This window comes from Cannabis sativa, unplaced genomic scaffold (genome assembly GCF_029168945.1).
Source record: "Cannabis sativa cultivar Pink pepper isolate KNU-18-1 unplaced genomic scaffold, ASM2916894v1 Contig3, whole genome shotgun sequence".
NCBI classification, from domain to species: Eukaryota; Viridiplantae; Streptophyta; class Magnoliopsida; order Rosales; family Cannabaceae; genus Cannabis; species Cannabis sativa.
Window position 1 is genome coordinate 2,014,554 of NW_026870039.1, and position 21,605 is coordinate 2,036,158.

A 21,605-nucleotide genomic window follows, 5' to 3' on the forward strand; every position below is an offset into this window, starting at 1 on the left:
CATAATTCTTGTAAGATACTCCATGCCAAGAACAAAGAGCAATGATGATTCAGCTTGAGATCTTTGTTAGAATTATTTATGAAATAAAAATTAAGTAAACAAAAGTATAAATGAAATGACACAAAAAAAGCTAGGCACATGCATTGCACATGCTAGCCTTACCTAGTTGAACAAAATTCATGAAGCATTTTATATAGATAGGTATATATAAGGATACATCAATTAAGTATATAATATAGTATTTTTAATAAGCATTTTTTAAACATTTTATGCTTATTGAGCAAAATTAATAAGCATTTCATATAATATTTTTAATATATTAATACGTTGTAATTTTTTATTTTTTTTATTTTACATATAACATAATCAAGAGGATCTCTCAACAAAATTTACAAAATTTTAAATATGATTTAAGATGTTGAAATCAATATTGAAACAAGCATGCAATTAAGGTTACTTGAATCTTGGTTTCAATATTTGAAATTGTTCAAAAAAATTTAAAAATTTATAGAAAATCATCTTTAACTTTACAGTCTTTACTATACACCATCATAATTATATTTATATATATACATATATCTAAAAACAATAATAAATTACGTACTAAAAACATTTTAGAAATATGTGTGTATATGCATAATAATTAAAAATAACCATTTCTCATTAGTTTTCATATATATTCCAAAATCTTATATATATATATATATATACTAGTTGATTGTTACGTGCTAAGCCACGTAGTGTTAGTTTTATTTAATATTTTAGTTTTTTATTTTAATTATTAAAATAGTATAATTATTTGAACGATTTGTTTTATAAAAATAAAATATGTGTCAGTATATTTAGTAAGTAAAACATAGTTGTGTTATAATAATATATGTTATTAATAGTAAAATGTATATTAATCTTCTAATTAAAAAAAGTTCTATTATCTCATTTCATATCTAATAATAGCTACACAACTATATATTTATAGACTTTCACATTCTTTGCAAATTACTAATAAGCACCAATAATATTTTCATATTCTAATATTTTTCAACCTTCTCCTCTTGGTGGTAAAATTAAAAATAAAACTAAAAATAAGCACAAACATATAATATTCTCCCAAGATAGGTTTGTTAGAGAGATATGTGGCTAAGATGATTTTTTTAATTTAAAAAGAGATTATTAATATTTAAAAGATTGTTTATTTAAAATATTGTTTAATTTTTTGGGTTTAATTATTGGGTTTATTTTTTAACGGGAGATCAAACCTAATCGTTAAATTTAACAGAATATTCTTTTATTTTTAAGTATATTCTGTTAAACCAAGAATGTTAAACCAAGAAATGCCGTTAGATAGGCACTTTTAATATATAAAGATATATACATTTGTTATGGTGTAATTTGATAATTGGTTACCTTGTGAGAATATTCATTTGTTAGATCAATGCACATTTTGTAGTGAAATAGCTTGTTTTACGATATTTGAGGCATAAGTTTCTTGTTTAATCATTTTTTTAAAGTGTTTCTTGTTCAATCATATATAGACATATTAACCAAATTATTCTAATTTATTCTACACCAAAGATTTGTTATACATATTTAGTTATACTATTTCGGGATACAATATTTTATAGCATATATAATCCTATTATGATGCACTCCCGTTGCCATATAAAGATATCTCCTTAATTTTTATTCCTAAATCTCTCATAACCATAAACATAAATAATTGTTTGTCTCTATTATTAACTCTTTTTATTGTCTCTTTTCTTCTAAACATTTCCACACTTGATTAGAAAAGAGACAATAATAATGGAGGAGTTCAAGTTCAACCATAGCATAATCCTCTTAATCGCCGCATCTCTAGTATTACTCTTCTCATCACCACTAGTCCAATGCCACGTGACATCATCGCCATCGCCATCACCATCACCAACCCCACAACCATATGAATCACAAAGCAATAATCATAATAGTGGATACGTCCATTCAACACACCCCAAAAGAAGATCAAATCCCACTTCAAACGACGAATTCAACCTCTTAGAAAATATAAATAAAATATGTAGTGTCACTGCAGACCCCAAGATATGCGTTGAGGCAATCCTACCCCACGTGAAGGGTCACGTGGACCCTGTTTTGGCTCTCCAAACAGAGATCAAATCCTTCATTACGTTATTGGGAAAAGCCAATATAGTGATGAAAGCCACCCTAAAGCACTCAACAAGTTCAACAACAGCAGATTGCCTAAGATTATGCGTGGACATGTACAGCACCGCTCGTATGGACCTGAAACAAGCATTGCAGGCTATTAAATCCCATGATATTGGATTGTTGAATAGCCTTCTAAGTGGTGTTATTACAGGTATAGGGACTTGTGATGATACTGTCTCTGAGGCTGGTGAAGAGTTGCCTCTTGATACTAATTTAGTTAACACTATTCATAAGTTGGCTGATAACTGTATGGATATTTCTGCAGTACTTCTTACTTAATATGATGAATGTATATGTATATAAATATATATTATTTGATTATTTGATAATTGTTGATGTTTTGTAATTTGATAAGGTGAGTGCATTCTTTCTATAATAAATATTATATTCTTTCTTACACTATTTGTGTTATCGACATATATATATATACTAGCAAAAAGTACGTGCGAGGCACGTATACTAAATTTTATGTTAGTTTTTTTTTCCATATTATTTAAAAGTGATACAATTAAAAATTAAAGAAAAAAATATTATTAGTTATTAGGTGAGATTATTATTACGTGTATCTAAATAATATACTTTATAATTTGGATATAGTGCGTGGAATCCGTAGTCCATTGGATGCTTGGCAACATCTTCAGGCTCGATTCTAGCAGTGTTCTGAATTTGCAAAATGAATATTAAGAGTATGAATAAATATACAACTCCTAAAGTCATAACCCCAAAGTGTAGCAGAAATGGTTCTGAGAGGTAAAACTGAATATTTTAAATGGAATGCCACCGGTAAGTACCTTTATTATAAAAACTAAGCTCGTTAAAAATGTGACCAGGAGAAAACAAAATATTCTCAATGGAAAAATGTTATAATTACCACTGGATGAGAAGGAAAATATGGTGCCTAAGTGTTTCTTCACACCAGTAGGACCACCTCCTCCATGTGGAATACAAAATGTTTTATGAATTGAAGATTGAGATGGCAAACATCAACTCCAATCCAAATCACTGAATGAATTTCAAAATCAAAAAATAAATTAGAAATATGATAAAATAATGAATGAATGAAAAATAAAGCCAAAAAAAAAACTATTTTAAATGATTCGTCTATCTTTTTTAACTATTTCAAATGAATTTGTTCAATGTAATTCAACCATCTAATTATAATTTGGATGATTATCAAGGAGCATTGAAGCTTGTTTCTCATGTTTTGGTATCTTAGAACTCGATATCGATCTACTGGAGCTTGCAACCCCCTTTGATGCAATATCAATAGAAACGAAGATAATCAGCGCTAAACATGTAGCAATAAATTATATATACACATAGAGTTTATAGATATTCCATTAAATTAATAAACATATATAGGGCGATATCTCAAATAAAACAAGTGTACCTTAACAAAAAAAAACAAATGGGTTGTACAAGTTGTATTGATACTTGAAAATCTGATTTGTTTGGGCTCGACTTTGTTCCAATCAAAAGAGGTAAATGAACCACATAATTAATTTCTTTCGTTCCGATTAGTTCTCTGTTTTTGTTTCCATTGAGAAGAGATTAGAATTTGACGCCTAAATCTTGATCGGAGATTCGCCATACTCTGAGGAAATCGCTTGATGTGGCTCGGAGACGGGTTTTTGGCACTCCTTGTCTGGAATGAAGATTGTTTGGTCGAAGGGTATGGGTCTTAGAATGAGAGAGAGGCAGAACGGAGCAGATATCGCCATTGGAGTCGTATGTGTAGATCTCTGAACGTTTTTGCTACTTCAAAAGCTTAGTGAATAAATGATTTAACAAAAAGGAAAAGGAAGAAGAAATAGTTGGGATTTCACCAAGAACCAGGAAAAAATAGCTAAAAATAATTAAATAATAATAAAAAAAATAATACAAATAAATACATATTCATACTAAAAATTAAAAAATTTACAGATCAAGAATGCTTTAAAAAAAACGTTATAGATTCGACTAATGTCTAAGAATGAGCAATTCGCAGAAGAGAGTCCTGATCATCATCTTTAAAAAAAATCAGAAAATGTAATTCTACATAAAGCCCTAATCTTTCCACTAAACTAAATTAGATTTGTATGAAGAAAAGGGATTAGGGTTTGATTCCGTCTAAATAAAGCCCCATCTTTCTACTAAACTAAACTACATTTGAAAATCAGAAGTAGATATTGGGATTTTATTTTATTTTTGCTAATAAATTGGTTTCAGTTTCGATTTCCACGGGAGATCATTTTGATTTCATAGTTTTATTTGTACTTTTATTTTTTGTTTATATTTATTTTAAGAAAAAATTAAAAATTTAACAGACGTTACGTTAGCTTAGGCATTCAAAATTGTTAAATAGTAATTGGAATAAAGTCACTCAAAAATCAAGAATTCTGTTATATAGCTACATTTTATATAAAATAGATATATATATATATAAATTAAATCAGAAACAAATTACAAATATCAGTTCAAATATTAATGAGATTTGTTTTATTTTTATTTTATTATATATAAATAATATTTTATTATTTTATTAAATATAAATAAAAAGTCACCCATGAATTTCTCATAAACCAAGAAATTTAGTTATATAGGCACACTTTATATAGAATAGATATTTTAATTAATAATACTTTTAATTCTAATAGTTATCTTCAATGGAGGTTGCTCATGCCAATTGTTCAACTTTGTTCAATTTTTTTTTTTTTTAAAAAAAAAAATGAGAGTTCCAATTAATCTAGTGATTCGGGCGTTGCTACTATTGAACAATGTCCATGTCATCCTCGTTTTTTTTATTATTATTATTTTGTTTTGAAAAAGAATTTAAAATTTCAAGAAAAACAAAATGGATTCAATTCTTTCGCATGGTGCAGATACATATTCTTACACATAGTGTATGCTCTAAAAATCATTCACATACTTTCATATGAGGGTTGTCGTTGTTGGCAGAAGAAGCTTTCACCACAACAAAAGTGTATCGCTACTATGTGTGAGAGGTATTCAACCTCTTAGACATTGTTCATCAAGAACAAAGAACAGAAAACAGAGAGAACCAAAGAGAAAGAAAGGCAGAGAAAAGAGAGAGATGAAAGAAGTCTTATTACATTGATCTGAACCTTTTACAGAAGTAACAGAATACAGCTGGAAGAAAACAGAAATAACAGACACTAACAACCAATCTAACAAACAGGACTAACTAACTGTCCTGACACGCCCCCTCAAACTTAGCATAGGTAGGATCACCAATGGTAAGTTTGCTTCGAAAAAGAGAGAACAGTTGGCTAGAGATTGGTTTAGTGAGTCCATCAGCAATCTGATCAAAGGCAGGAACATGTTTGACATGGACCAGTTGCTGAAGGATTTTCTCGCGCACAAAATAAAGATCCAGTTCAATATGCTTCGTACGAGCGTGAAGGACTGGATTTGCCGTGAGGAGAACGGTGCTCAGGTTGTCACACCACACAACTGGTGGACGAGGCAGATCAATATGTAACTCAGTGAAGAGAGAATGTAGCCAAGAGAGTTCAGTGACTGTGGTGGCCAAGCTACGAAACTCTGCTTCTGTACTGCTACGAGAGACTGTATGCTGCTTTTTACATTGCCAGGCAATGAGATTAGGGCCAAAAAATATAGCAAAGCCAGAGGTGGATCGCCTGTCGTCAGGGTCAGTTGCCCAATCTGCATCACAAAATGCAGTGAGCTCAAAGTCTGCTGGTTTGCGTAGGTGTAAACCATAGCTGATGGTGCCACTTAGATAACGCAATATGCGTTTGACAGCCAGCCAGTGAGATTGTAAGGGATTGGCCATAAATTGACAAACTTTGTTGACGCTGAAAGAGATTTCAGGTCGTGTGATGACTAAATACTGCAAAGCACCAACAATGGACCTGTATTGGTGAGGATCATCGACTGGAGGGCTGCCAAAAGCTGAGAGCTTCAGCCCACTGACCATGGGAGTGTTTGCTGGTTTAGCCTCAGTCATATTGGCCTTGTGTAAGAGATCACGAACATATTTTGCTTGTGATAAATGAAGACCTGTTGATGTTGTTGTGACTTCGATGCCAAGGAAAAAATTAAGAGGACCGAGGTCTTTAAGAGAGAACTTGGCATTCAGAGCTGTGGTATAATGAGATATGAGCTTCGGATCACTACCAGTGATAATGATATCATCAACGTACACCAAAATTACTGTCATGGAGAGAGGAGTGTGCCTGATGAAGAGGCTGTGATCTGACTTTGAGGAAACAAACCCGAGAGAGAGCAAACACTGATGAAGCTTGTCAAACCAGGCACGAGGTGCCTGCTTTAAGCCATACAAAGCTTTATGAAGCTTGCATACCATATCTGGTGCAGCAGGGTCTTCGAAACCTGGAGGCTGCAGCATATAAACTTCTTCCTGTAATTCACCATTTAAGAATGCGTTATTAACATCGAGTTGCTTTAGTTCCCATCCTTTGGACAAGGCTAGGGAGAGAACAACTCGTATTGTGACTGGCTTGACAACGGGGCTAAATGTCTCAGTGAAGTCAAAGCCAGGTTGTTGATGAAAACCTTTAGCAACTAATCTGGCTTTGAGCTTAACCACATTACCTTCAGAATCCTCCTTGATTCTATATACCCATTTGCACCCAATGGGAGTTCTACCAGGTGGTAATTTCACAAGTGTATAAGTCTTATTTCGTTTAAGAGCAAGAATTTCTTCAGCCATGGCATTGTTCCATTTGATGTGTTGAAGAGCTTGTTTCAGATAAGTAGGAACTTGAGTAGCCATATAGGCTTTTGGTTTCTTAATGCCACTTTTCCCACGGGTTTGCATACTGTGAGTATTACCAGGAAGAGAGGATGCTGCAGAAACCGGTTGTGAATCTGGTGCAGCAGTGAGAATTGGTGCAGGAGCAGAATCAGTATGAGGAAGTGGAGAGATACTACTGTCATTGTGAGTACCAGCAGTGACTTCAGGAGCAGTGGGAGCAAGAGCATCAGTAGTATCAAGAATGCTTGCTGGAACGGTACAATTCTGGTGTGATCTGTCAGGGAACTCAGAAACAATTTGATTAGTGCAAAAGGAGCCAATGTGAGCATCACCAATGTCATGAGGGAACAAATATTCAGGCCTGTATGGGTTAGAAACTGTGGGAATAGTTCCAGGTGTGGAAGAGATAGAGCATTCAGGTTCAGAAGCAGGTGTGGAAGTGTGTTTAGGAAAAGTAGACTCATCAAATATGACATCTCGGGAGATGTATAAGCGACCAGTACTATCAAGACACTTATAGCCTTTGTGGTTGAGACTGTATCCTATGAAAGTGCAGGGAGACGACCTAAAATCAAGCTTGTGCTTGTTGTAAGGTCGAACATTGGGATAACAAACACAACCAAACACCTTGAGTTTAGTATAATCAGGAGTGATATTAAATAACACTTCAATAGGAGATTTGAGAGAAAGAACAGGAGTGGGAAGACGATTGTGAATGTAGACTGCTGTTCTAAAAGCTTCATCCCAAAGTGTTAAAGGTAGGTTTGCTTGAGCAAGCAAAGTGAGACCATTTTCAACAATATGTCTATGCTTTCTCTCAGCTAGACCATTCTGCTCATGAGTAGTAGGACAAGGTTTCCTATGAACTATACCTGCTTCTCTTAGATATTCAGTGAAAGACCTATACTCTCCTCCCCAGTCAGACTGAAAAGTTTGAATTTTGGTGCCTAACTGTAATTCAACCTCGGTTTTGAATGTTTGGAAAGTTTTAAGTGCATCAGTCTTAGACTTAAGTAGGTATAGCCATGTAAATCGAGAGTATGCATCCATGAAGTGAATATAGTATCGATAGCCATTATGAGAAGTTGTAAAGGAAGGACCCCACAAATCTGATACAATAAGCTGTAGAGGTTTATTGTAGCAGGTTTCAGAGGTCTTAGGGAATGGGAATTTATGGATCTTTCCTAAACAACAAGCTCGGCAAACAGAATGTGGCATTTTATTCAAATTGGAAATGTTACAAGTAGAGAGAACAGTCTTTACAATCCTTTCTGAAGGATGACCAAGACGATTATGCCATAAATCGTATTCATGAATGGAGCTATTACAATTGATACACATATTGGAATTAGAACTGGGACTGTGAGAGGTGGTGACAACATTGGTATTGGGCTGATGCAGAGATTGAAAGGCACTACAGGGCTGGGATGAGGGAGACAGCTGTAATTGGTTGGAATCAAAAGTATATAGGCCATTGTGGTGTTTCCCAGTCAGAAGGATAGCTTTGCTCACTTGGTCCTTGACATAACAAAAATCAGGATAAAACACAAAGTACACATTGTTGTCAGCAGCAAACTTTGATACACTAAGCAAATTTTTAGTGATTTCAGGCACATGAAGAAGTTTATTGAGAATCAAAGGTCTTTGACAAGTTTTGGGAATAAGATAAGTATTACCTATTTGAGAGATAGGTAAGGCAGCCCCATTTCCCACATATAGTTGCTCAGGTCCCTCATAGTCAGCTGCTGTCATGACATTTTGCCCATGCGGTGTGCAATGATTTGTGGCACCCGAGTCGGGATACCAGTTGTCATCCTGAGACTGAGTTGTGTTAGCCAAGTTGGCTTGTGCCTGGGTTTGATCAGTGGCTTGAAAGACACCTGTGAAGCTTTTATCAAATCGGTAGAAGCAGTCTATGACAGTGTGACCAAGTTTCCCACATAGTTGACATTGCACACGGTTTTGAGTTGCTGGAAAACGACTGCCTCTGCCTCTTCCCAGGTTACTGGTTTGGGGATTATGACTGGCTCCACGAGGTGAGTTTCCTCTAAAATTTCCTCTGAAACTTGGAAAAGGAGGAGGGTTAGAGTAATGAAAACCAGTAGGAGAGTACTGACCTCGAGGATAAGTGTGCGGTCTGTAATTTCGATTTGCTTGCGCATAAAACGCTTCAAGTGCTAGATCTTGCTCAGTCATAGCCACATTGATGCTAGGATCAGCTTCTTAATCCTCCTTCTCTATGCGAGATTCAGATGCAAGAAGTAATGCCTCGATTTCACCAACAGTGTATCCCTCAATCCGTGTGTTGGTGGAGATGATGAAGGTGTCGTACTCACTAGGGAGGCCTTTGAATATAGCTGCGATGTGATCACGATCTGAGAGGATTTCTCCTACTGAAGCCAGCAAATCAACATGCTGTTTCACTTTAAGAAGATAGTCATTGAGACTTGATGAGCCTTTCTTTAATTTCTGAAGCTTTGTCTTGAACTCAAGAATCTTAGATGAGACTTTCAATGTGTAATGTTGCTCAAGGGCTTTCCAGATCTGACGCGCAGTGTTACAACCCACCATACGAGTTAGAAGACTCTCAGTCATGGACAACAGCAGCCAAGAAACGAGCAATTGGTCTTGAACGTCCCAATCGACAAATTCTGGGTTGAGCCGATGAGCTGTGCGATCTGTATCACTGAGATACTGAGGTGGAGGGGGAACATCCTCAATGAATCTTTGCAGTCGATTTCCACGGATAGCAGCTAAGATCTGCTGCTTCCATAATAGGAAGTTGTGGTCGTTGAGCTTAATTGATACAGTATGGTTGAAATAGAAAGGAGTAGAGTCTTCTTGAGTTCTGGATCGATTTCTTGAGTATACAGCAGCTGCAGGTTGATTTCCTTGTGGTGTTGGTTGATGATTTGAGTTGTCAGGATCAACAGAGGCCATGTTCGCCAACAATGGCGGAAATGGCTCTGATACCATGTGAGAGGTATTCAACCTCTTAGACATTGTTCATCAAGAACAAAGAACAGAAAACAGAGAGAACCAAAGAGAAAGAAAGGCAGAGAAAAGAGAGAGATGAAAGAAGTCTCATTACATTGATCTGAACCTTTTACAGAAGTATTTATACATGTTTGTGCAAGAGAAGAAAGTAACAGAATACAGCTGGAAGAAAACAGAAATAACAGACACTAACAACCAATCTAACAAACAGGACTAACTAACTGTCCTGACACTATGCAAATGTAGGCATATGGAGCATCTACCCATTGTGTTAATGAGTATGTTCGAATTGGTAAAAGTATAGCTATTGAATGCCTTGTCAACTTTGTTCGTAGAGTGAATGAAATTTTTGAGACCAAGTATTTAAGACAATCGAATGTCAAAGATATTCGTCGCTTACTTCACATGGGCGAGGTTCGTGGTTTTCCAAGAATGTTAGAGAGTATTGATTGTATGCACTGAAAATGTAAAAAAAAAATTGCATGGAAATGTCAATCCACGTGAGGTGATCATGGCACACATACAATCATGCTGGATATAGTAGTGTCACAAGATTTGTAGATTTGATAAGAATTTTTTGTGATTCTAAATCAAATAATGACCTCAACATGTTAAATGAATCTCGATTATTCATTGATATCTTACAAAGACAAGCACCCAAAGTTGAGTTTACAGTGAATGACAAACAATAAAGTAAGGAATACCATTTAGTAGATCGTATCTATCTAGAATGGAATACATTTGTCAAAATTATTCTGCTACCTCAAGGGGAGAATAGAAAACTATTTGCCCAATACCAAGAAATAGGTTACAAATGTGTTGAAGAAGCATTTAAATATTGAGAAAAAAATCTAATGCGCAACAAAAAATGTGGTAATGGTAATACAACGAACAACAAATTTTTTACATATAAATAACTTTTATATGCAAAATTTTTAATATGCAATATGATAATCAACAAAAAATTTATATTATACGTCTGTACATACATACATACATACATACATACAAAAGAGATGATACGAAATAATCTACTACTTATAGCCTTTCAAGAATCCTTAAATCTTTTTGTATAAGGGAAATTTGATTTTCTATACTTAGAAAATCAAAAAAAAATTTCCCTAAACCAAAAATTTAAAACCTAAAAAAGCTATTCCTTTTTTTTCAAAACCCCAAAAATACCCCCCTCACAATATTCTCTCTCTCTCTGCATCATCTCTCTCTCCCTCTATCTCACCCCAACCGCCCACCCTCACCCGAACCACCCTCACCCACCCACGTCAACCCCAACGCCGATCACCACCCTCACCCCCGTCGACCACGACCCCAACCCCTCCGACCCCAACCCCAACCCGAAAGAGCAACCCCAGTCCGACCCCAACCCCAGTCTCTGAAACTTTTTTTTTTTTCCTGCGATTTGAGAGTGGGAAGAAGACAGAGGTCCGATGGTCGGACCTTGGGGTCCGATGGGTCCGACCAATCGGACCCATCGGACCCCAAATCGGACCCATCGGACCCCAAGGTCCGACCGTCTTTTAATTTTTTTTTTCTGCGATTTGGGAGAGATAGGAAGAAAGAGGTCCGATGGTCGAACCCGAAATCGGACCCATCGGACCCCAAGGTCCGACCGGCTTTTAATTTTTTTTTTCCTGCGATTTGAGAGAGAGGGGAAGAGAGAGGTCCGATGGTCGGACCTTGGGGTCCGATGGGTCCGATTGGTCGGACCCCATCGGACCCCATGGTCCGACCATCGGACCTGGGGTGTGGGATTCTTGGGACCGGGTAGATAGAGAGAGAAAGAGAGATAGTTTTAGTTTGGGGGTATTTTTGGGGTTTTGAAAAAAAAAGGTATAGTTTTTTTAGGGTTTAAATTATTGGTTTAGAAATCAAATTTTTTGATTTTCTAAGTATAGAAAATCAAATTTCCCTTGTATAATAATCAACATTCCTATCCTAGCTATAATACTCAAATTAAAATTTTCTAAAACATTTTCTACAACTTAAGATGTGGGTGGCACATAGAGAACAATGATCTATTTTGTAAATCAATAATATTCTCAATACATGATATTAACAATTATACGGTTGAGAGGGAAGAGGAGAGATTTTTCTTTCTGTGAAAAAAAATGTGATAACTTTTTGGATACGATAAAAATCTATTTAACCTATTTTATCATAAAGAATAGGGTTTTTTCCTTCACAAATACATGTTTTTTATTTTACTTTACTTTTATGTTTTATTTACAATTTTAGAACGAGATATTGGCGGCTAAACCACCTGAACTTTATGGTTTGTAACACTTAAACACAAAAACTAAATTTTTGGTGGCTAAACTACCTAACACTGGTTTCGTTTTGCTCTGCACACCTCCGTTCAAAAATCATAGTTAAGTGCCACGGTGGACTGTCCACGTGTACACATTTGTACAGGTGGCAAGTTTTTAGTGATCCATGTAATATTAATTTTTAAAAATAATTATAAATATTTCAAAAAAATTAAAAAATTAGAAATTTTTTTTCTTTTTTCTTTTTTTAATTTAAAAAAATTAAAAAATTAATTTTTTTTACTTTTTTTTTTCCTTTTTCTTCTTCTTTCTTCTTTCCTCTTCTTCTTCTTCTTCTTCTTCTTCTTCTTCTTTCTTCTTTCTTCTTCTTTTTTCAGCAGAAACCCTCCCACGCCAAACTAACCCCAAAACATAACCACCGACGCTCACTATAGTCTCTCCGAATAACTCTTGGTGTTCCTTGCTTCAAAACCCACTATTTCCACTTCTCATCCTCCTCCTCCTCCACCCCCGCCATCTCCGCCAGCGCAGCCTCGCCAGAGGGTACGGGCAATCCTTGTTCAGGAATTGAATCCAGTAGTGCACAAGGTGAGGTCGTCGCCGTCGCCATCTTCTTCTCCTTCCACATTTAAGATCCAATTATTGTCGGGGAGTCTTTCGCCGGTTATGGATTTCACGACCGCTTCACCTACTCCCACCGGTATGACGACCTCCGTAAATGGGAATGGCTACTCGGGTCACCACGATTCGTTTCCCTCAAGCTTTAGCAAATTTAATTCGGTGCTTACGGCTGGGCTATTAAATATATAGTCATTTATATATATATTATTTTTTAAAAACTGAATATATATTTATTTATGTATATATTTAGGAAAGAGGGTGGGAGGGTTTCTGCAAAAAAAGAAGAAGAAAGAAGAAAGAAAAAGAAAAAGAAAAAAAAAAGTAAAAAAAATTAATTTTTTAATTTTTTTAAATTAAAAAAAAAAGTAAAAACGAAAAAAAAAAATTGATTTTTTAATTTTTTAAAAATATTTATAATTATTTTTTAAAACTAATATTACGTGGACCACTAAAAATTTGCCACGTGTATAAGTATGTACACGTGGACAGTCCACCGTGGCACTTAACTGTGATTTTTGGACGGAGTTGTACAGAGCAAAACGGAACCAAGGTTTAGGTAATTTAGCCACCAAAAATTCGGTTTTTGTGGTTAAGTGTTACAAACCGTAAAGTTCAGGTGGTTTAGCCGCCAATATCCCTTTTAAAACCTAAATTTTTTATTTACAGTTTTACAAATTTAATTTTCCAAAAATACAATTTAAAATTTTTAAAATTACAAAAATACAAATTTCTCATTAGAAAAAAAATAGTGCGGGAAAATAACTAAAAAATAATATAAAAACAACATGACATTAAACACACTGCAATATACAAATCAATCAAAGATAAAATATAAATAAGTTATAAAATAACTAAAAAATAGCATCGAAAAGCAAAGAAAAGAAAAGAAGATATCAACCCTTTACAATATGCAAATTAACGGAAAATCTAACTTAAAATAAACTACAAGACAATTAAAAAAAAATAACATCGAGAAGCTTATCACTATATTAAAATATCTGTAAACAAATAAACTAAAAATGTACATCAAGAATATTGCACATAAACTAATATTAACTGAACAATAACTAAAAATCAATCAAAGGTATATGTTCACTTTAATATGATTTGATAAAACAACTACAAATCACGTATTAAATTGATGCATTAAAAAAATATTTAATTAAAAATAAATTAGTCATCAACTAAAAAATATACTTAACAAAAATTAAAAATGTACTATTTTTTGCAACTAAATAAGAACAAATGAATAACTAAAGAACAACATTATTTTAATATGTAAATGAAGTAGAAATTAAGACCGTCTCCAATGCAAGATGTAAAATTTGTATTAAGTTTAGCACAAAAAATGATTTTATGTTATATTTAACCCACTCTTTACAATTGTACTCCAATGTAAATATGTAAAAAAATATAATATTATTGATTATCAATTAATTTTTATTGAAAACATACAAACATTATTATTTTTTATTTTTTATTGTTTTAATAATATAGTAAATAAAAAGGGTTAATTTCACAAATGCACAAAAACAACAAAAATACGGTTTCACGGAATTTTAAACATTTTTACAATTTTTTTGATTTTATTTACATAAAATACAGTCTTTTTATGTTGAAATTTTGTTCATTTGTTGTTAATTTTTTGTTATATTTATGTTATTTTTTGTTGTTATTTTCATGTTACTTTTATGTTGTTTTCTTGTTGATTTTATGTTGTTTTCGTGTTATTTTTTGGAAAATCGTAAAAATGTAAAAAAAACATTATTTGAGCGTAAAAATGTAAATATTTTACAAAAAATGGTGCCTTATGTAATTATTCCAAATAAAAAAGATAAAGTTATGTAAGTCAATAAATCATAATAATTAGTGACAATATAGTAAATAAAAAATGTAAAATTTATTGTGGATCAAATTTAGTACAATGTTATATCTTGTGCCAAATTTGGCACATTTTTTAACATGTGTAAAATTTGGCACATTTTTCAAAACAACATTAGACCATCTCCAATGGATGGTGTATATTTTGGGTTAAATTTGGCCCAAAATATACCATAAAGTTATATTTGGTCCATTTGTTGTATTTGTGCTCCAATGCACAAGATGCAAATTAGCTATAAAAGTCAATATTATCATTAATGCCCATTCAAAATATACAAAATAATTAATTTTATTTATATTATTTTAATATCTTATGAATATATCTCATTCAAAGTCAATGAATTGTATTAATAAGTGGCAAAAAAGTAATTAAAAAAATAGTATTTATTGTGGGCTAAAATTTGACCCATGCTATTTTTTGTGCTAAATTTGGGCCACATTTGACACACATTTTACATCACCATTAGAGTTAAATTTTAGCAAAATGTTCTAAAAAATAGCAATACACTACATTTATATCTCTCCATTGGAGATGGTCTTAGAGTAGTATTTTTCTTAAATGTGTTAAAATATAGCAATACACTACTTTTTTAACACTCCATTGAAGATGCTCACTTGTTGCTTCAACTAAAAAATAACTTCAAAATAACACCAAAACAACTTCCAAACAATAAAAGAAACGTAAAAACTGTTATAGTTTTTTTATGTCCTAAATAAAACTTATTCTACGTAGTCTTATTATTTACAAATAAAGGAATTAGAAATATTTCTCGACTTTGTCAAATTATTGGTTCACGTGTTTATTTGACATGATTATATGTTAAACACTTAAATTTTATTAAATCCAGAATATATAATTATTCATAATTATAGTGATGTTATCACAGTAAAAAATAATATGATTATATGCTTCGAATATTTTAAGTATCATTATTTATCAATACACTGAATTTATACTGAAATGATATTCATTTGTAAGGTTGATTCACACTTTTAGTAAGTGGTATGCCTTTTCTAAGACATAAAGTGAAATAAACTTGTCATTAGATGTATATGGCTTATATCGGGACGGGACTGATATTGACAAATAGAACAATTATCATAAGTTACTGTTATAATTATTTTAAGGCAATATCACTTAGTTTATCACATATCAATTAGATCTGAATCCTGAGATGATTAAGCTTTAAGTTAATTTTACTATTTATTCTTTAATTTCTTTGTTACAAGCTTACCTTATCAACTAGCCAATGCTTACAAATTGGGAACTTGGCAGTGAACATCTATAGCTTCTATTTGTAAGAAGTGAAATGATAGTTTCTTTTTAGCTTATTAATGGATAAATGATAGAAAACTCATTTCTTATAATTAGTTTACTGAAATATCATTTATATTAATTAAGTATTTTAAGGATAAAATACATTGAAAGAGTAAAGACAATAATTTTAGGAGGCATTTGGTTGGGAGGAATGAAAATATAGGAATATGAATGGGAATGAGAATAGGAATAGGAATGGAATGGAATAAAATTTAAAATGCATAAAAAAATTGATAAAAAAAATCATTAATTTTTTTTTTCTTGTTACATTGGAATGATCATTCCTTTCTTTTTAAAATGGAATAGCCATTCCACCAAAATGGTGGAAATAACATTCTATTGGAATACCATTTCAATACTTTAAAATGCAACCAAACAAATGAATAGAATGAAAATTGTTTCCTTTCCATTCCATTCCATTTCATTACCTCCAACCAAACGCCACCTTAGTTCTTACTCTGTGTAAACCATTTATAGATGATCATTGATTATTAGATAAAAATAATGGATAACTAATACTATGACTATATTAGGTATATAGAGCGTTCAGTGAGATCAGGAGTGAAATTTTTAGTTTATAATGGAGTCATGAGCAATTAGTAAGCTATAAAATTTATTTGTTAAATTTTAGATCTATCTTATTGAGAGCCTAGATTTTGTGGCCCATGATTCCAGCAATATCCGGGATAAATATTAAGTTGTGAATCTCAATAATTGATTTATTATTAATCAATTAGCATTCACATTATTGACTTTGTTAATTATAATAATTTTTACACTTGGAGAAAATAAAGAAGTAGAAGAAGAAAAATAAATAAAAGGGTAATTTTATTAGTCATGAGACTTTGTTGTCAAGTTAATAAAAATATTTAAACTATATTCTTATTTAATTTGGTGATTATTAAATTAAAACTAGCATTTAATTATAAAAAATAAATTAGTTGTGGTAAAAAGAAAAAGCATTTAAAGTTTATTATTCGTGCTTCCGACAAGTGACATGTGAAATCCTGATCAACATGAAAGGCTCACCAGTAGGTCCTAAGGAAGACAATTTGGGCCAAGCCCAAGTTACATAGGACTTCTAGGAACATACCTTAGCTTCGTGATTGTATGGTCTTCTGCCAACGACGACCCGTATTCGGAAGCAGCTCCAGTACCGTAACGTTGGAAGGTCAGGTACGTGTTCTTGGAATACTAGTCCAATTTTTCTTTTTATTCCAGCACACAAAATTAGGAAATAAATGCTCCTCAAATCTTGACAGAAGATCCTCTCAAGCTAAAATGGAAGACTACTTAAATTAAGATCAAGTAATTAATTCATAATTAATTGCCCACAATTATAGGACACGATTTTGACTCATTCAACTGCATCTAATTTGCCTAGTCAGCAGGTCATCTCCTTCGTGGGCTAGACTTCACAAAATAGTCCAAATTATGTAAATCAATGTAATCTCCTCATTAGATGGAAAAAAAAAAAGAAACTAAGTGTAATTCTCTTAACACTATAAATATCCAATGAATCCTTCGGATTAAGGATTGAATTCTCTTGCAACATTTTCTTAAGAGACATAGAGAACTTACACTCATTGTATTCCCAAAAGCTTTTCTAACTTAAGTTACATAATAACATCAACTCATAGACTAAGGCTCATTAACGCCCCAACCACGTAAAATTGTTGGTGTTGTTCTTACTTTTTCTATTTTAATTATTTATTTCTTCAGTTCTAATTAATTACAATTAGGTTTTTAAAAATCTCGAAAAATATTTTGGTACTTTCATTAAGAGATGAATGAAGCAGTGGTACCATCTGAAGATTACATTCAGTAATCATGGTACTCACTTGTAACAAATTTGGTCTTCACTTTATTGAACTTAATGCCAAGACAAGTGATGCAAAAGATCAGAATGAGACAACTAGCCATCACAAAGATTAAGTTGGCAAAGACACAAATCAGGACGCTCTTGTATTCAGAGATGATAATTCATAATAGAACAATTTTGATGATGCTGACGGCAATCTTCAAGAGACCTCGAAATATGATCCTCAAGACACACCAAAGGACGATCATCATGATAAGATTATTGAAGACGGTGTTGGAGACAAGAACACTCCCGACGAGTCAGATCTCATGGTTGCCATGGCCAAAAAATCCAATTAATTGAAAATAGACTATCTCGTTAGGACCAATTTAACAAGATACTGCCTTGGAAGATGACAAGAATGGAGGCGGTGATGATAGCCCTGACCAAAGGGACCCCTAATATGCAAATACCTCCAATAACTGATGCTCCCGAAAGAGTTGATCCAAAAGATCCTAGAGCCTCAAATCCTATCAAGGATAAAGGGAAAAGGATAGTAGGTGAAACTTCAAAGAAGACTCCTTTGACTAAACAACAAAAGAAATCTAAAACTGTTGACCAACCTCAACAGAAAAAGAAAGGGAACCATGCTTCAGAGCAAGGTGACAAGACTAATTCTAGAGGCAGAGTCCCGCCGAAAGATAAGACTGATGTCGGAGGCAAGAAGTCTACTTCCTAGAAGGACAAGCATCATCACAACAACTCCAGTAGTCAACACATTGATGTTGACGAAGTGTATCCGATCTCAGATGGCATCAATGGAAGTCTCTCCACAAATAATATTCGAAGAAGATTAAATGAAAAAACAAGAGAAAATAAGAACGGAAAAAGCCAGACCTCGCGGGAATGATTTGAGAAATTATATTAATGATCGTGTTCGCGGAAGGGAATCTTTAGTGACAAAAATCAATGCTTAGAACACAAAGTCGAAGAGTTGATGAAGTTCACAAAGAAGATCTCTAGAAAGCAGAATGGTACAACGTCAGATTTCGAGGAAGAAGACACATAACCATGTGTGAAAAGAATCATAGATGAACCATTACCGGAGTGCTTAAGAATGCCACAAATAGAATTGTTTCAAGGAAACACAAACCACAGGGACCACCTGTCCAAATACAATTGCATGATGCAAGTCGCTAAGGCTTGTGATGATGCAAAATGTCATTGCTTTTCATTGACTTTGAGCAAGTCTGCAGAAGACTAGTGGAAGAGGTTATCTCTGGGATCGATCCATAATTGGAGGGATCTACAAGCAATGTTTAAAAAGCAATTTGTAGTAGCAAAGGCCTTTGACCTGAAAGCTAGTTCCATGTCCAGTGTGAAACAACAATTAAGAGAAAGCCTAAAGAAATACATCCAATGCTTGATGGATGTTGTTGCTTTAACCAAGGTTACTGATGATATGAAGATGGTGACTTTGACATCAGGATTAACCACAGAATCCTTGCTATGGAAGATATACAACGCAAAAGACCAGATACCTTGATTGATTTCTTAATAAGAGCTCAAAGATTCATAAACTTAGAAGGAGCTTATGCTCAAGCTCATAGAGTACTTCCATCACCTTCCACAGACATAGCAACAACCCAAACTTCCCAGATGACTACTCCATCAATTTTCCATTCGATAACTTACTTTACAAATTTTACCATTTTACAGACCAGGTGCTTTCGCCCAGCCAGCTATACAGGCTAGTTTTTTTTTTTTTTTGGAGCAATACAAACTGGCTTTAGTGTCGCTGTTGAACAAACAAACCAAAAAGTAGAAGCTCCATAGTCCAATGTAAGCCAATCATGCCCAGGTTGACATATTGTCAACCTAGGCCATTTCCAATCAATTTCTCGAAAAAGTATTCCTGGCATTATTTCCGTCATCAGAAATAACAAAAATACAAGCAAACTCGGGGAGAAAACTACAACCATAGGGACATGAAAGTTGAGCCCAGTGCCTAGGTTGACAATTAACCTGACGCACTAGTTTCGATTATTTAAATGTCAATTCTACTCCGAGCATTCTCTTTGAAACGATAAAAAATGGGGTAAAAGATCTCGTCCTCAAGGTTTAGAACCTTGGAAGTATCAAAACGACATCCCAGAAGCCCCGAAATAGGCACCCAATACCCAGGTTAAAATTTTGTCAACTTGGATCATTTCTGAGGATTTTTTTATTCTCCGTTTACAGTAGAGATTAAGATTCAACTATTTCCAGGGACCAAACAGAAATTCTAGATGACTTGATGCTGGACCCAGTGCCCGGACACCCGGTGTCGGGCCCATCGCTCAGGTTGACATATTGTCAACTTGGGCAATTTCCAATCAGTTTCTCGAAAAAGTGTGTCGAGCATTTTTTCCATCATAAAAAATAACGAAGATACAAGTAAACTTGAGGAGAAAACCACAACCATAGGGACATGAAAATTGAGCCCAGCGCCCAAGGTGACAATCAACCTGGTGCACTAGTTTCGATCATTCAAATTTCAATTCTGCTCTGAGAATTCTCTTCGAAATGGTAAAAAACAAGGTAGGGGACTTTGTCCGCAAGTTCTAAAATCTTCGAAGTATCAAAACAACATCTCAAACACTCCAAAATAAGCACCCAACGCCTAGGTTAACTTATTGCCTGGTGCCCTGGGTTCTGCTTATTCGATTCTGATTTCGTCTCGACCGTTCATCTAGTTTTTCACAATAATTGAGAGCCATAAGTCAGAAAAGTCAATTTCACAACTTCATATTTTCACAATTCCGACAATGTGATCTACTCGGAAACCGAGTAGTTTTGAGTCTTCCGTTTCCATAGAACAATAACATCTCCAAGAATTCGTGACCAGCTTCGCCATAACACAAAAATAGACTAAGTCATGTCAAAATGTCACTTACGCATCAAAAAATACATCCCCAACATGATTTTTCACTCTCATAATGACCAAGTTGACATGTTATGTCAACCCTCAACGGTAGGATATCAATCTGGTCATTGGCCTTGAACAACTTTCAGTAAAATAGTCATAATTTTTTAGAGTTATTGTATATCATTATACAGTAGAACCTCTATTTAAGAATACTCTATTCAAGAATAACCTCTGATTTGTTATAAAAAAATCAAGTTCCAATTTGGGCCAGTTATAAATAAGAATAACTTCTAAATTGTAATTAGTTATATATTTTTTAAATCTCGTATTACCAAAGTATACCTCTATATAAGAATAATTACATCTTAATAAAATATATTTATGTATTTTATAAATTTATTTATGTAAGATTAATAATTTTATTTTAAATTATAATACATGTATGAATATTATATTTACTCTAAAATATTTCTATTATGGTATAGTATTAATGATTATTTATTGTTATTATTGTTACGTTGATATTTTTTAGTTTTTTCATTTTTTTTTCTAGTATAACTCTATTTAGTTATAACCTCTCAATTAATATAATTTACTTGGTCGTATTCTTGAATAGAGGTTCTACTGTATTAATAAATTTTTTTTTTTCTATTATTATCCTAAAAAAAATTAAAATAGTGGGAAGAGGGCCTATTTGCCGAGTCAAAGAAAAGAGACAAACTAATTGACATTATAAAATTAATAAATGTATTTGACACATGTCATAATTTAATTGGGGCAGAAAGACAGACGCTAACTAACGTAAGCCGAAGGGTGTAGATACTCTTAACGTGCGCATAAACTTGCAGAAG

General features: G+C 33.4%; 1 protein-coding gene across 1 annotated transcript; it reads left to right on the plus strand.

Annotated features, from left to right (window-relative positions):
* The first annotated feature begins 1,454 nt into the window (after positions 1-1,454).
* LOC133033176 (uncharacterized) lies at positions 1,455-2,601 on the plus strand. The gene has a single exon (XM_061107804.1). It carries the CDS (start codon positions 1,801-1,803, stop codon positions 2,479-2,481), a length of 681 nt encoding a protein of 226 aa, XP_060963787.1. The 5' UTR covers positions 1,455-1,800; the 3' UTR covers positions 2,482-2,601.
* The last annotated feature ends 19,004 nt before the right edge of the window (positions 2,602-21,605 follow it).